Consider the following 15,241-nt stretch of genomic DNA (forward strand, 5'->3'; position numbering starts at 1 on the left):
AAGCCGGATCCAAACTCAGGAGCCCTCGCTCTGAAGTCTGGTGCTGATGCCACTATGCCACCAACCTGCAATGAAGTGTGAGTGTGATGGCATTTCTGAGTCTCTGCCCAGGATCTGCATGACTGACAGTGGTGAAATCTGAGAGGAAGCCACTGACACGATGTAGGAATCTCTGAGACACAGGACCCACATTGCTGTCCTAAATGCCAGCGGTGTAACGGGCAGTTGAGAGAGTAATACAAGCCGTGCTTCCTTATAATTGTGCTCAGTATTTGCCATTTTCCCAGTGACTTTTAAATAATTTTTATGGTACTAATTAATTTGCTCAAACTCAAAGAGTTCAGACAATATGATAAACTACAAAGATAAATTTAATAAGATACCACTTTATTCACTATGTTATAAAAGAGTTGCAACACTCTAATAAACACATTGTAAACCTTTAGAAATCCATCAAAAAACAATATCTCTTGCATGTGCTTTCTAGGAAAGAATGAGATTTATTGAGTTATGTTACATGAAAGCCAACTTCACCGGTGTTGAAATGATATTGGTGGTTCTGCAAAACCACCATTAGGAATGTTCCAGCATCACTTTAACCTAGGAGTAACATCACAATTTATAATTGCATAAATATGACCATATCCTACAAAATCATCAGCCTATCTAACAATCGCTTTGTAGGGAAGCATTGCCCTTGTATCTGTGCGTAATGGAAGAGTCACAAGTCTATCTCTTCAGAGCTCACAATAAGTTCAGCTTGGACGTCCCAACTCCCTCGATGGGAGTGTGGTCAGTGCACAGTCCATGAACTTGCAGAAGTTAGTACATTGTCTCTCTAAAGCTGGTGCAAATTACAAATGCTGTCTTCTTTGACTAGAGCATAGTCTTCTGTGCATTGAAACAATTCAGAACTTTGGTATAGGTGCTCAATAAGACTTTAGTTCAACCTCTCCTGCTATCCCACCCCAGATACCAGAATAGCACTGTTCATCCATTGTCCACACTCTGAGTCAAAAAAAAATCAGCTTCTTTCAGGCCTTTTTTAAAAGACCAAATTGTTCCATTAAATCCTACGACGTTACTTCTTTTGTCTATTGTGACTGAAGGGTTTTTCTTTCCTCTACAGAAGTCCTAAGGTTATACTGATGAAGAGGCACTGCAAATGGTCCCAATAAAACCTATATTTACAACAGTCTATGCTCTGTTGCCTCCACAAGCTTAACGCAGAAATAAACCAAAAATAGCTCAGTATAAGAGATCCATGACAGAAAGGAAAGAAAATGTGCACTTCTTTCTTGTGAAGCATCAAGTAGCAAGACTAGGTAATGGTATAAGTTTCAGGGCTACTGGGCACAAGCTGACCTTTAAGGAACCATCATCGGGAGGAAATGTGCTGAGAGATGTTTTCTCCTTGTTTTATGTCCTCGCCGAGGGGACCCTTTCCCATTCAATGAGATGAACATTTGTCGTCCTTTGTGCTTCCACTTCAATGAGGCATAGGTATTGTAACCATTTTCTTCTATCCTTTCCTTAAACTTGCAATTGTTGTTGTACTCTTCCTAGAGAGAGAAAAAAAAAGATCAACAGTTTAGGAATGTTAGATATTATTTTCTTATTTACCCATTAGGTGAGAATTAATTTTTCTGTTTGGTCCTACCCCTAAGTACTTCTCCATGTAATCCTGAAGAATTTTCCCTAGACTCTGCTTCTGGTGCAGACTGTTCAGGTAGACTGGAGTGACTAAAGCAAGCAAGTCATTTTTACTGATTCATTACTAACGAGTAAGCTTGGTTTCCAATTCTCAAATAATTCAGATATTTTATTGCCTTACAGTCAAAAGATGTACCGGTTGGAAGCTTAATTGATCATTGTAAATCGTCCTGTGATTAGGCTAGGATTAAATTGGCTCAAAGCATCAGAAAGGACATTTGGTGCTGTATCACAATGAATAAATAAACCTCAAATCCATTTATCACAGACACAGAGTGAACAGTGGAAGGTGAGCACCATCTCTCAACACACACAAAGTCAGGCAGCATCTATGGAGGGGAATAAAGGCCGGACTTACTGGCTCGAAGAGCTGGGAAGGCTTGCTCCATGCTATATCTCAATAAGTAAGTAACTGTCTCAAACCAGAATTATCACATTGTTTTTGAAAGGAAATAAGGAAGTGGCTTGAGAATGCAAATGTACATGAGGGATGGGATGGAGATCTTTGGGAAAGCAAAATATCAAGATAAATTAAATGTTCTTTAACTTTCTCTCATCTGGAAAACACCAGTGATTTCCTGCTCTGTGAGTAGACTTTGTGGTTGAGTAGCAGTTGGCACCAGTGAGATCATATTTGCTTGTGACTGAGAGGAAGGGCATGCAATTTTCAGAGCAATTCCATCATCCCAACATTCCAATCATTTTTCCTCTAACCATTTCTCTCATACATAGCCATTAAAACCTCTTTAGTTCTTTTACTAGTTATAGTCACTAAGGGTAATGCACATGAAGGAATTGACCCGCCAACCAGCACCCCTTTGGGATGCAGGAGGAAAGTGGAGCAGTGGGGCCTTTCCACCCAGACACAGGGAGAATTGTGAAATATGTGTGGTCAGGACATCTTCAAAAGGCGATGCCTCAAAAGGCGGCATTCATCACCCAGGGCACACCCTCTTCTCATTACTACCATCAGAGAGGAGGTATGGGAGTCTAAAGAAACATGCTCAACATGTTTAGGGACAGCTTCCTCCCTTCCGCCATCAGATTGACAATGAACCCACAGAGAGTACTTCACTATATTTGCTCCCATTTTACGCTACTCATGGTATTTAATTTTTAAATGTTTTTCTTATTGTACAAGGGGTGATTGATAAGTTTGTGGCCTAAGGTAGAAGGAGATGAGTTATACAGCTCCCGTTACATGCACGTGCAGTTCAACTCGTTGAGTGAAAATGCAGAAAGTTTGAAGTTAATAACTCATCTCTTTCTACCTTAGGTTACAAACTTATCAATCACCCCTGCCCTAGACCACTTCTGGAGGTCCAAGACACCGACTTCTACAAAGAAGGGATCCACGTGCTCCACGACCGCTGGACTAAGTGTGTAAATGTTGGAAAAATAAATGTGCTAGCTTTTCTAAAATTGACTCCTTCTACCTTATCAATCATCCCTTGTAATTTATATTACATTTTATGTATTGCTGCTGCAAAACAACATACGTGAGTGATGATAAACCTGATTGAGATTCAGATTCTGATTCAGCATTGGAGGTCAGGATTTGAATCCGGATTGCGGCAACTGTCCATGACGTGCAGCAACAGTGCACCGCACGTGGCAACCGTGCGCGGCCAGGGTAGTCCAGGAATTCAAAAGGTGACTTGTTCTCTTTCTCCATTTATTATCCATACCTGCAAGTCAGGTATGCGTGGAAGCAGGGAGATCTCAGAGGCAGCGCCGGAGAGATTATTTATGTATTACAGAAAGGAGACATTGGGATTTTGGTAGTCACTTTGTTTAGAGATACAGCACAGTAACGGGCCCTTAATTGGCCCTTGTGACCAATTAACACAGTAACCCGTATGTCTTTGGGATGCGCTTGGAAACCAGAGCTCTCGGATGAAAACCCTTGCAGTCACTGGGAGAACGTACAGATGGCGAAGAATTGAACGCGGGTCTCTGGCAGTGTAATAGTGTTACACTAGCCGCTACGCTGTAGTGCCACCCCTGAACCTTGACTCCTTTATTCATAGCATTAGAAAGTAAGCACCAATATCTCTGCATCTACCCACCCTTCATCAGTATCAGAATCAAGTTTAATATCTCTGACATACAGTAGGTTGTGATATGTGCTGTTTTGCAGCAGCAGCACAGTGCAATGCATAAAAATGTCTTATAAATTACAATAGGATATACATAAATAAACAGTGCAAAAGGAGAACAAACTTAGTGTTCATGGGTTGGCTCATTGTCTTTTCAGATATCTGATGGCAGAGGGGAATAAGCTGTTTCTAAAATGTTTAGTGTATATCTTCAGGAATTTCTCCCTGATGGTAGTATTGAGAAGAGGGCATATCCTGCATGACATGGATTCTTAATGGTGAATGCCGGATTTTGAAGGCAAAGCCTTTTGAAGATTTCCTTGACGCTGGGGAGGCTGGTGCTCATGATGGAGCTGGTTGAGCTTGCAACCCTCTGCAGCTTCTTTGGACCATGCTCTTAACCTGGGCTGTGCCAACGGTTTGTTGTCTGAAAGCAAATTGATGTCCAGATCTTGTTCATTTTCCTCCCCCTCTTGAGAAGTTGAGATGCAGTTTGCAGCTGAATGATAGGCTTAGGAGACCCTTGTGACAGCAGGCCAACTGTACTGGTATTCACAAAGGGAAGTTGTCACAACTGGTTAGTGCTCTTTCTAACCTATTTATTTCAGCCTTAAGTACAAAGTTCTACTTCTTTCTCCCTCACTTATTTGTTCTGCTTCTCCTTAAATGCTCTTGGGCTTGTCCAGTCCTACAGAGGCAAAGCCCTCCCCGGCATTGAGTACATTTACATGGAGGGCTGTCACAAGAAAGCAGCATCCATTTTCAAGGTCGGTCACCATCTAGGCCATGCTCTCTTCTCACAGCAGAGTTCTTCGGGCAGGAGGCTCAGGAGCCTTAGATCCCCCACCACCAGGTTCAGGAACAGTTATTCCTACAACCATCAGGCTCCTGAACCGGTGTGGGGTAACTTCACTCACCACAACTCTGAACTGATTCCACAGACTGTAGACTCACTTTCAAAGACTCCACAACTCATGTTCTCAGCATTATTTATTTATTTGCACAATTTGTCTTCTTTTGCATATTAGTTATTTGACAGTCTCTGTTTTGGGATACCTTTTCATAAATTCTGTATATTTATTTATTTTTCTGTAATTGCCTGCTAGAAAATGTATCTCAAGGTAGTATATAGTGCCATACATGTACTTTGATAATAAATTTGCTTTGCTTTTGACCTTGATCAAAAAAATCTGAATTAACCATACTGTTACTATTGCTTGTTGTAATAAAGTGGCAAACTCAGGTGTCACATTAGTGCGGGAGGCAATGCAACTGCTTCTTGCGGTTCCAGTAATAAGTGTTCAATTCTTTGGTACTGTCAGTGTGGAGTTTGCATGTCCTTGCTGTGACGATGTGAGTTTCCACTGGGTGTTCTGGTTTCCTCAGACAGGTTAACTCCTGTAAATTTGTTGCAGGTAGACAAAACAGGCGGAGTTGAATGACATTTGAGAGAAACTAGTTTACAGTGAAATGTGTGAGAACAGGATTGATGAGATTGGTCTGAGACCCAACGTGGGCTGAGTGGTCACCTTTTCTGTCATTAGAAGATACAGAGTTTGAGAAATATATCAAAGAAACACAAATGATTTTGCAGACAGTGGAAATCCAGAGTAACACTTACAGAGAAACACAGGAGATCAGCCAGCGTTCCTCCAGCATTTTGTGTGTGTTGCTCAAAGAACCATAATTGTTAAAATGGTAGATCTATAACATGATTTAAAAATCAGCCAACACAGAGGGCCAAAAATGTTCCAGGTGTTCCAGACGTTTAATAGTTAAGCTCTGTGATTTCCCTCAGCTTCGTGTTTGGATGCCACAGTCAAATATTTGTGTAATGGACAACCCAGAGAATAATGAACACCTTTTGGCACAGAAGAAATCTCGATCAGAAAGGAGTTTCTATGAGAAATGGAAATCGTCCCCTGTGTCTGAGGTGACTGCTATTCTGGGGCTGGGATTCCATCATCTTTATTGAAGAAGGGAAATTGGCTCATCAATAACAAATGAAATGTTTCAGGCTCCTAACTTCAGCATGTGGATTAGAAAATATTCACATAATAGTGGCAGACCTGCTGATCTTGGCTTTTTCCAGCCAGTACTGCTAATTTTTGGAGCTAGAGTATAAGGTTTGATAAGGACGTTGCAAATGTGCTATTTGTTCAAAAGATCTTTACCTTAGAATCATGGATAAGTACAGCACAAAAACAGGCCTTTTGGCCCATCTAGTCCATGCCAAACCACTTAAACTGCCTACTCCCATCAACCTGCACTTGGACCATAGCCTTCCATACCCCTACCATCCATGTACCTATCCAAACTTCTCTTGAATTTTGAAATGGAGCTTGCATGCACCATTTGCACTGGCAGCTCGTTCTGCACTCTCACAACCCTCTGAGTGAAGAGGTTTCCCCTTACATTGTCCTTAAACTACAGGGGGTCAATGGTGTGTTCATTGCTATGGTTGTAGTACACCTGAAAGGCAATGCCTGCAATGAGCATAAGGAGTGAACTTCCCATCCACCCTGGCTCCCAGCTTACAAATAAAGACAAACCAATTCATTTGGGTAATTAGTGTGGTCAAATAAGTGTTCATAAAAAATTTGCTAAGATGTCTCCAGGAGAGTCTGGCGTATTGTGATCTAGCCCAGAGCAGTAACACTGATATGGAGGCACGGCATAAAGTAGGGATTTATTGTGTGTCGGGTTATGAAAGATGATCTACACCATAGGTTTTCTTTGTATTTCAGTCTTTTGTTGTTCTTATCACTGATGAAACTCACCACACTTACCAGTATCAGTGGCAGGTATCAGACTCCACTCAACTTCAAGGTTGGCTGTGAAGTTGAGCAGGAGGTATTATTCCAACAGCTGTTAGGTAATTTAGTAAATAAGTAATGTGGGCAGGGATCGGCCGATCTCCTTGTCCTTTGCAGTCAATAGTCCACAAAACTTTGGTACATTATTTAGGCAGAGCAACAGCCCAGAAATGACAGAAACTGTGATCATGTTTCCCATTATCGAGCAAAAATTGAACATTTTGCAAAGACTTTTATTCTTTCACAGGATGTAGATGTCACTGGCTACACCAGCATTTATTGCCCATCCTTAATCCCTTGAAAAGCATGAATGGTTAGATAATTGCAGTTCTGCTTCAGCCATGATATTGTGGCTCCTGAGTGACTTAAGACCTTCAGACATCGGAGCAGAATTAGGCCGATCGGCCCGTTGAGTCTGCTGCATGCAGGTAAGGCCGGTAGAATTCCTTCTGACAAGGATATTAGTGAGCTAGTGATTTTACAAAATACAGCAATTTTGTGGCCACTTCTAATAATCCTAGATTTTTGAAATCCTAAACATGGAATTCATTGCTTAGTACAGCTGTCATACTTGACAAACAAAATAACAAATATCTATTGTTATTCTTGCATGGCATTTTTAATATGTTGGCAATAGAAGGGAAAATGGAGAGGCACGATAATGTAATGGTTAGCATAAAGCTTTACAGTACCAGCGGCCTGGGTCCAAATCCCATCGCTGTCTGTAAGGGATTTGTACCTTCTCCCCGTGACCACATAGGTTTCCCCCAGGTGCTACAGTTTCCTCCCACAGTCCAAAGGCATAATGATTAAAGGGTTAATTTGTCATTGTAAATTGTTCTGTGATTAGCTAGGGTTATATTGGGGGTTGCTGGGTGGTACAGTTCAAAGAGCCACGCTATACCCCAATAAATAAATAGATTATGCAATCCAGTGTTAGAGATATAATTTTCAACAGGGTTTAAATAGTTCTCTATCTGTTATAATCTTGAGAAGTATCACCTTGTTTTCCATCCAAAATAGTTGCACTATCTCAGATTTAATATTGGCTGCTCCATCTTTGAGTAACTCACTCTTTCTTTCTGCCTTGATCATAACTGGCCATTTCTGCCTGCCATTACTTTTGGCTATGTTTCTTATTTTATTTGTATGCATAGTCTTGCCCATGTCCCATTACCCTACCATTAACAACATACCAAAAGAACAAGCGACTATTAACATCATCATTATTATGTGCCATGTCATATGACATGCACGATCATGGTCTTTGACCATGATTGTTCTTGGCAGATTTACCTGCCGAAGTAATTTGCCATTGCCTTTTTCTGGGCAGTGCCTTGACAAGGCAGGTGACTCCAGCCATTATCAATACTCTTCAGAGATTGTCAGCCTGGCATCAGTGATTTCATAACTTGAGTGATAGGTACTAGCTGCTCATATGATCATCCGTCACCTACTCCCATGGCTTCACGTGACCGTGATCAGAGGAGGAGGCGGGGTGCTAAGCCGGTGTTATACCTTGCTCAGAAGAGTGACCTGCAGAGTTAGCAGAAGGAAGGAATGCTTTACACCTCCTTTTGTAGATATATCTCCATCCTGTCACCCACTATAACTGCTCCCATTAACATTTTGGTATCATGCTATCAGAGATCTTCCCTTTGCTCTATCTGTTCAACCACCACATCCTTCTCTCGTCTGCTACTGAAAACAAATTTATTTTTATCGCTTTCTCTGTTCTATTGAAGGTCCCAGACAACTTGGTCTTACTGATGTTAAGTGCAAGGTTTTTCCAACACTGCTCAACCAACTGATCTATCTCATTCCTGTACACTTCCTCATCACCATCTGGAATTCTGCTAACAGTAGTTGTGTCATCACCAAACTTACAGATATCATTTGAGCTGGTGTCTAGCTGTGGAGAGAGTCAAGCAGTGGGTAAGCATGCATCCTTAAGGTGCTCCAGTATTGATTATCAGTGAGGAAGAGATGTTGTTTCCGATCTGCTCTGACTGTAGTCTCCCGAAGAGGAAATTACGGATTCATTTGCAGGGAGGAACAGCAGTCCAGGTTTTGGAGCTTGTTGATTAGCATTGAGGGTATGATTGTGTTGAATGCAGAGCTGTAGACAATAAACAGCAGCCTGACTTGGGTATTGCTATTATCCACGTGATCCAAGGCTGAGTGGAGAGCCAGTGAGGTTGCATCCACTGTAGACCTATTGTGGCGATAGGCAAATTGAAGTGGGTAAAGATCGTTGGTTAGGCAGAAGTTGATTCTGGCCATGACCAACCTCTCAAAGCACTTCATCACAGTAGATGCAAGTACAACTGGGTGATCGTCATTGAGGCAGCTCACTCTGCTCTTCTGTCACAGGTATGATTGTCACCCTTTTGAAGCAGATGGGAACCTCTGACTACAGTAGTGAGAGATTGAAGGCATCCCGGAACACTCTGCCAGTTAGTTGGTGCGGATTTTCAGTGCCTACCAGGTACACCATCAGAAACTGGTGCCTTATGAAGGTGCACCCTCCTGAAAGAAGATCTGATGTCAGAGACAGAGATCACAGGGTCACCAGATGCTTCAGGGATTCTCGCAGGTCTAGTTTTATTCTCCCTTTCAAAGCAAGCATAGAAGGCATTGAGCTCATCTGGGAGTGAGGTATTACAGCCATTCATTATGTTAGATTTCACCTTGTAGGAAGTAATGGCCTGCAATCCCTGCCAGAGCTGAATGCATCTGATTCCGTCTCTAACTTCAATCAGAATTGTTTTTCTCACTCTTTAAATAGCCTTCCTTAGGTCATACCTGGACCTCCTGTGTAGTTCTGCATCACCAGTCTTCAACAGATCTAGCCCTCAGCAGACTATGAACCTCCTGGTTCATCCATGGCTTTTGGTTGGGTGTGTCCAGTATGTTCTCAAAGGTACCCATTCGTTCACACATGTTGGTGTGGAGTTGGTGACATTTGTGGTGTACTCATTCAGATTTGAAGATAAATCCCTGAACATTGTCCAGTCCACAGACTCAAAGCAATCATGTAAGTGTCCCTTCACTGCTCTTGACCATACATACCACCTTGGTCCTCACCACTGCTGCTGCGACCTTTAGTCTCTGCTGATACGCTGGGAGTAGTACAGCCAGATGATCCAGACTTGCCGACGTGTGGGTGTGAGTTGGCATGGTAACCGTTCTTGATGGTGGTGTAACAATGGTCATGTAAGTTGGCTCCTCTCGTTCCACAGGCGGTATGTTGATGGTGTTTGTTCAGAGACTTCTTCAAGCTGGCCTGGTTGAAATCTCGCACAATGATAGGCAAGGTATCAGGATGCGCTGACTAGATGGCATCAGGAGAAAGAGCTGGAGACAGGATTGCTCAAAGGAGCCTAAAATAGACTAAATGGTCTCCTTTACCAGGTCATATCTATTGTCTGGGAGTCTACAGGCATTCAACAACACACACAAAATGCTGGTAGAACACAGCAGGCTAGGGCGAGATATTGGCTTTTATTGACTGGAAGAAAGAACAAGCAGCAATTGACCACCATACTACATCCTGGAGACTGAGGGCAGGGCTCAGGCCCCAATCGCCTTTATACCGGGGTCTGTGGGAGGAGCCACGGTCAGTGGGAGGAGCCACAGGAGCAGTCAGCGGGGGAGGGCATGTCCAGACAGGTATATGTAGTTCACCACACATCTATCGACATTTCGGGCCGAGACCCTTTGTCAGGACTAACCGAAAGGAAAGGTAGTAAGAGATTTGAATGTAAAAGGGGGAAGGGGAAATGCGAAATGATAGGAGTAGAGCAGAGGGGGTGGGATGAAGCTAAGAGCTGGGAAGGTGATTGGCGAAAGTGATACAGAGCTGGAAAAGGGAAAAGGGAAAGGATCATGGGACGGGAGGCCTCAGGAGAAAGAAACGGGGGGGGGGGGGGAAGCACCAGAGGGAGATGGAGAACAGACAAACAACTAAATATGTTAGGGATGGGGTAATGTTGCATGTGGAAGATTACTGTTTACAATTTGGTTTCTGCAGTGAAGGACAATAGTGAGTGTACTTCAAATACACCTAATATTATGTTATAGTAAAGGATATCCTTACTACTTTCATGGTTTCTTTTAAATTAATGAGTTTGTACTTTCAATATTGGTTAATGTTTATTTACTTCAGTAAAAAATCTTCAGGAAATAAACTTACAAAGTAAATCATACTAGAATCTTACAATGGAAATCATGCTAGTAAAGGTAGCCTTTCCATTCACTGGTCAAGAATCTTGTTAGAAAGTCAAGAACACAAGAAATTAGGAGCAGAATTTGGTCACAAGGTTTCTCATCATTCAATGTGATCATCGTGGATCTACACCGGCCTCAATTCCTCTGCTGTGCCACTTCTGCATCTACTTCTAGCGCTGTTGATTTGGGGTTTAATGAGCAGACATTAATGGACAAGACTGGAAAACATCTGCTAGTTTCCTTAAAATGGGATTGAGGAGAACAGAGTTCTATGTTGTAAGCCATTGCCTGCTTGGAACTGGAGTGCTGGCCTATGTTTCATTTTCTCAAAGGGTAGAAATTTCCTGACACAGTAGAAATGTATCCCAGACGCATGCGTTAAACACAATAAAGTAGCAACAGTACATTGTAGGGCAGAGTTGCATAGTGGTTAGCCCTTCACTTTACAGCACTAGCAACCGGGGTTCAATTCCCACTGCTGCCTGTTCTCCTCATAACTGCGTGGGTTTCCTCCAGGTGCTCCAGTTTCCTCCAATATTCTGAAGACGTACGGGTTAGTAGGTTCATTGGTCACATGGGTGTAATTAGGTAGCACAGGCTCATTGAGCCAGAAAGGCTTGTAACTGTGTTGTATCTGAGTTGAATTTCATATGATATGGGCCATAAGTGGAGCAGACTCCATCAGATGAATTGTTGAATTCTATACATAAACAAGAGAAAATCTGCAGATGCTGGAAATCCGAGCAACACACACAAAATGCTGGAGATCTCGGCCCGAAACGTCAACAGCTTACTCTTGGCTATAGCTGCCGCCTGACCTGTTGAGTTCCTCCAGCATCTTGTGTGTGTGTGTGTGTGTGTGTGTGTGTGTGTGTGTGTGTGTGTGTGTGTGTGTGTGTGTGTGTGTGTGTGTGTGTGTGTGTTGCTTAATTCTGTTCCTCTATCTTATGGAATTCTGGAAGCGATATGCAATGTATAGCTGCTACTTCAGCTATATTCTATACACAAAGGTGATGACAAATTTCTATTGGTTGCGTTCAACAGACAAGGCACTTTTAGTCTCACCAGTTCAATCAGCATTTGAACCTGCCCCCCCCAAAGAACTGCTGTGCCAACCACCCCACCCACCCACTCCTGCACCCAACATTCCCCACACATTCCCCAAACGAGCACACGTAACACTTAACAGAAATTTGATGAGCTGCTTTTATAAACACTGAGTAACTGAGATGCTTATATAAACTTACCGTGCCATATAGCTTCCCTTTCTTGTTCATGGCCAAATAAAAGCCAGTGTTGACTGCTTTGATTGCGACTACTCCAACATTAACTGACCTGATCTCCATTATACCTGTAAATGAAGAAGGAACTACGTTACAAAAAGGGTTCATTTGTCCTACTGACTAACAACCCTAGAGTTGCTTTATGCTCTGACAGAGTTCTGAATAGCACTGCTGCCTGGGTCTGCGTATGTATTAATATTCAAAAACAAAAATTATTACATCTTCCACATTAATTACTGATAATCTTATTTTGTTTCCTAATTGCAATCTTATCTCAGTTGGAAACTAGATAGACTTTCCATCTGCCGTTTTAAAGTTCTCTCGCTGCAGAGCCATTTCTGTTTTAAGGAGATCCTTGAAGAGCAGTGACTCAAAAAGGCAGCAACCATCATTAAGGACCCGCACCACCCAGGACGTGCCCTCTTCTCATTGTTACCATCAGGAAGGAGGTACAAGTGCCTGAAGACACACACTCAACAATTCAGGGACAGTTTCTTTCCTTCTGTCATCAGACTTCTGAATGGATACTGAACCCAAGAAAACTACTTTTTTTTGCACTATTTACTTAATATAACTGTTTAATACATATATCTATATATTGCCAACTGAAAATGTCTCCTTGCAAGGTGATGAAATGTTTGTGTAAATTGCCCAGACGGGAGAACAACTCAACCAAACTATATTTAATGTTTTTCTCACCCCTTATGGGTGGCGTGTATGTGTATTTTCCCTCAATCTCGGGTCCTCTACCAGAAGCCTGGGAGCTTGTGGGCTCGGCCTGCACTCTTCTAGACCAAGATCTCAGATATTGTTCCTGGGATTTGTTGGAGCCACTCTCCCAGTCCAGGTGTCACAGCTCCAAGTGCTCCTATCTGGGATTTCTCCGGCTTTGACTTTTCACTTCAATATATATACTTACAGCAATTCACAACTTTTATTATTATGTATTACTATATATTGCAATGTATTGCCGTCGTAAAAAATGCAAATTTCACAACCTATGCCTATGATATTAAACCTGTTTCCGATTCTGATCAACATAACTGGCTCTTTCTTTAACAACTCATGCACAGGCACATCAACAATTTTGAACTTTAAGGCCCAAATTAAATGAGAAGAATTTCCTAAATACATGAGTTTCATTCTGCTGAAAATCCAGAGTAACGTATACACAAAATGCGGGAGAAACTCAGCCGGTCAGGCAGCACCTGTGAAGGAAAATAAAGGGTCAATGTTTTAGGCCGAGACCCTTCGTCAGGACACAAAATAAATTTGGTCTGCTGCTTTTGTTTGGCTTTATGACTAGCAAAGGGCAAGTGGAACCAATTTCTATACATTGGAGTATTTAATATCTTATGTCAACATCTGTGTTTGTTGTGTGTTTTACAACATTCCTCTGGAGTGCCTTTAGAAGCTTTTCTGTGTCAAAGGTTCTATACCATTGCGAATTTCTAATTCATTTTTTGTCGTTGTCAGAAGTTCGATGGTTCAAACTCGGAGCTGACTTTTGTCTGGGTATTCGCAACTGCAGAACAGGATGGAATCTTCAGTCATGGATTGAATGAAGCTTCGTGATATGCTGACCTGGAAGGTGCCGATGGCCGAACAGTAGCTTTGTGGGGAACGCTGGCTTACAGCACTGCACGCGACTGCGTATTCCTGACCTTTGTACCTGTGCATTTTCGCACTGAAATCTGGAGGGCATCGGAGGGCGGATTTACTCTCTTAGTCCGCTGCTGTACTCATCACTCCTCCCACTGGCTTAAATAGAAGGAGTGTGAGAGGGGGAGAATGTGTTAAAATTTAACCCCAGATATCCACTCAGTTTTGGTCAAACATGGTTGTCCTGGCCACTCTTTTTGAAACAGGGTTCCCAACCCTTTTTATGCCAAGGACCCCAAGCATTAACCAAGGGGTCCGTGGACTCCAGGCTGAGAACCCTGGCTCTAAAATATTAGTTATTGGAACATGTCGGATTATAAAATGCCTCAAAACAAATCTTTGACTGTACCCCAAGCTCATGGACAATTGACTTCAAAATTCTACATTTGTTTCATTAGCCTAGTAATTATTAAAGTTAAGGACATTGATGATATATCACCAAAGTTGATGCAGTGGATTTTGATTCATCCTCGAAGCCACTGGCATTCTTCTAGGGTGCATCACAACCTGGTATGGAAGTTGTCCTCTCCAAGACCAGAAGAAGCTGCAGAAGATCGTGAACATAGCCCAGCACATCACACAAACCAATCTTCCCTCCTTGGACTCACTTTACACCGCCCGCTGTCAGAGCAGTGCTGTCAGGATAATCAAGGACATGACCCACCCAGCCAACACACTTTTTTGTCCCTCTTCCCTCCAGGAGAAGGTTCAGGAGCTTTAAGATTCATATGGCCAGATTTGGGAACGGCTTCTTTCCAAATGTAATAAGACTGCTGAACAGATCCTGACCCGAATCTGGGCCGTACCTTCCAAATATCTGGACCTGATTTGCACTACCTTATTTTCCCTTTTCTATTTTCTAATTATGATAGATAATTTAAATTTTTAAATTATATTTACTTCGATTTGTACTCCAGGGAGCGCGAAGCACAGAATCAAATATCACTGTGATGATTGTACGCTCTAGTATCAATTGTCTGGTGACAATAAAGTAAAGTAAAGTAAAGTAAAGTCAGTATTTACTGATGATACCCTTGCTTGTGAGAATACGATGGAGGCTCAGCATGTCCTGCACTCTCAGCAGGGCCCTCCCATCCTCCCATCCACTGGCCAGAGCTGAGCGAAATTCAGAAACAGAATCAGCATCAGGTTTAATATCACTGACATATGTCGTACAATTTGTTGCTTGGCAGTAGTAGCACAATGCAGCACAAAAAAACATAAATTACAGTAAGAAATCTGTATTAAAAATTCAATTAAATAAGCAGTGCAACAAGACAGTAAAGGTAGTGAGGTAGTGTTCACAGTCTGGTTTACTGTCCTTTTAGAAATCTGATGGCGGAAGAGAAGGTATTCCTAAACATTGGGTATCTTCTGGCTCCTGGACCTCCTCTCTGATGACAGTAATAAGAAGAGAACAAATCCTGGGTGGTGGGGA

At 42.3% G+C, this 15,241-nt stretch overlaps 1 protein-coding gene across 3 annotated transcripts in view; it reads right to left on the reverse strand.

Moving 5' to 3' along the window:
• Positions 1–378: 378 nt before the first annotated feature.
• Positions 379–15,241, reverse strand: part of fgf22 (fibroblast growth factor 22) — a 159,237-nt gene continuing 144,374 nt past the window's right edge. For all 3 annotated transcript variants that reach the window (XM_059991160.1, XM_059991158.1, XM_059991159.1), the window contains exons 3-4: positions 12,106–12,209; positions 379–1,562 (exon numbers count right to left, since the gene is read on the reverse strand). In XM_059991160.1, the coding sequence (XP_059847143.1) occupies positions 1,368–1,562; positions 12,106–12,209 (299 nt within the window). In that variant the 3' untranslated portion in view covers positions 379–1,367. The remainder of the gene's footprint in view (positions 1,563–12,105; positions 12,210–15,241) is intronic.

The sequence above is a fragment of the Hypanus sabinus genome, chromosome 16 (genome assembly GCF_030144855.1).
Source record: "Hypanus sabinus isolate sHypSab1 chromosome 16, sHypSab1.hap1, whole genome shotgun sequence".
NCBI lineage: Eukaryota > Metazoa > Chordata > Chondrichthyes > Myliobatiformes > Dasyatidae > Hypanus > Hypanus sabinus.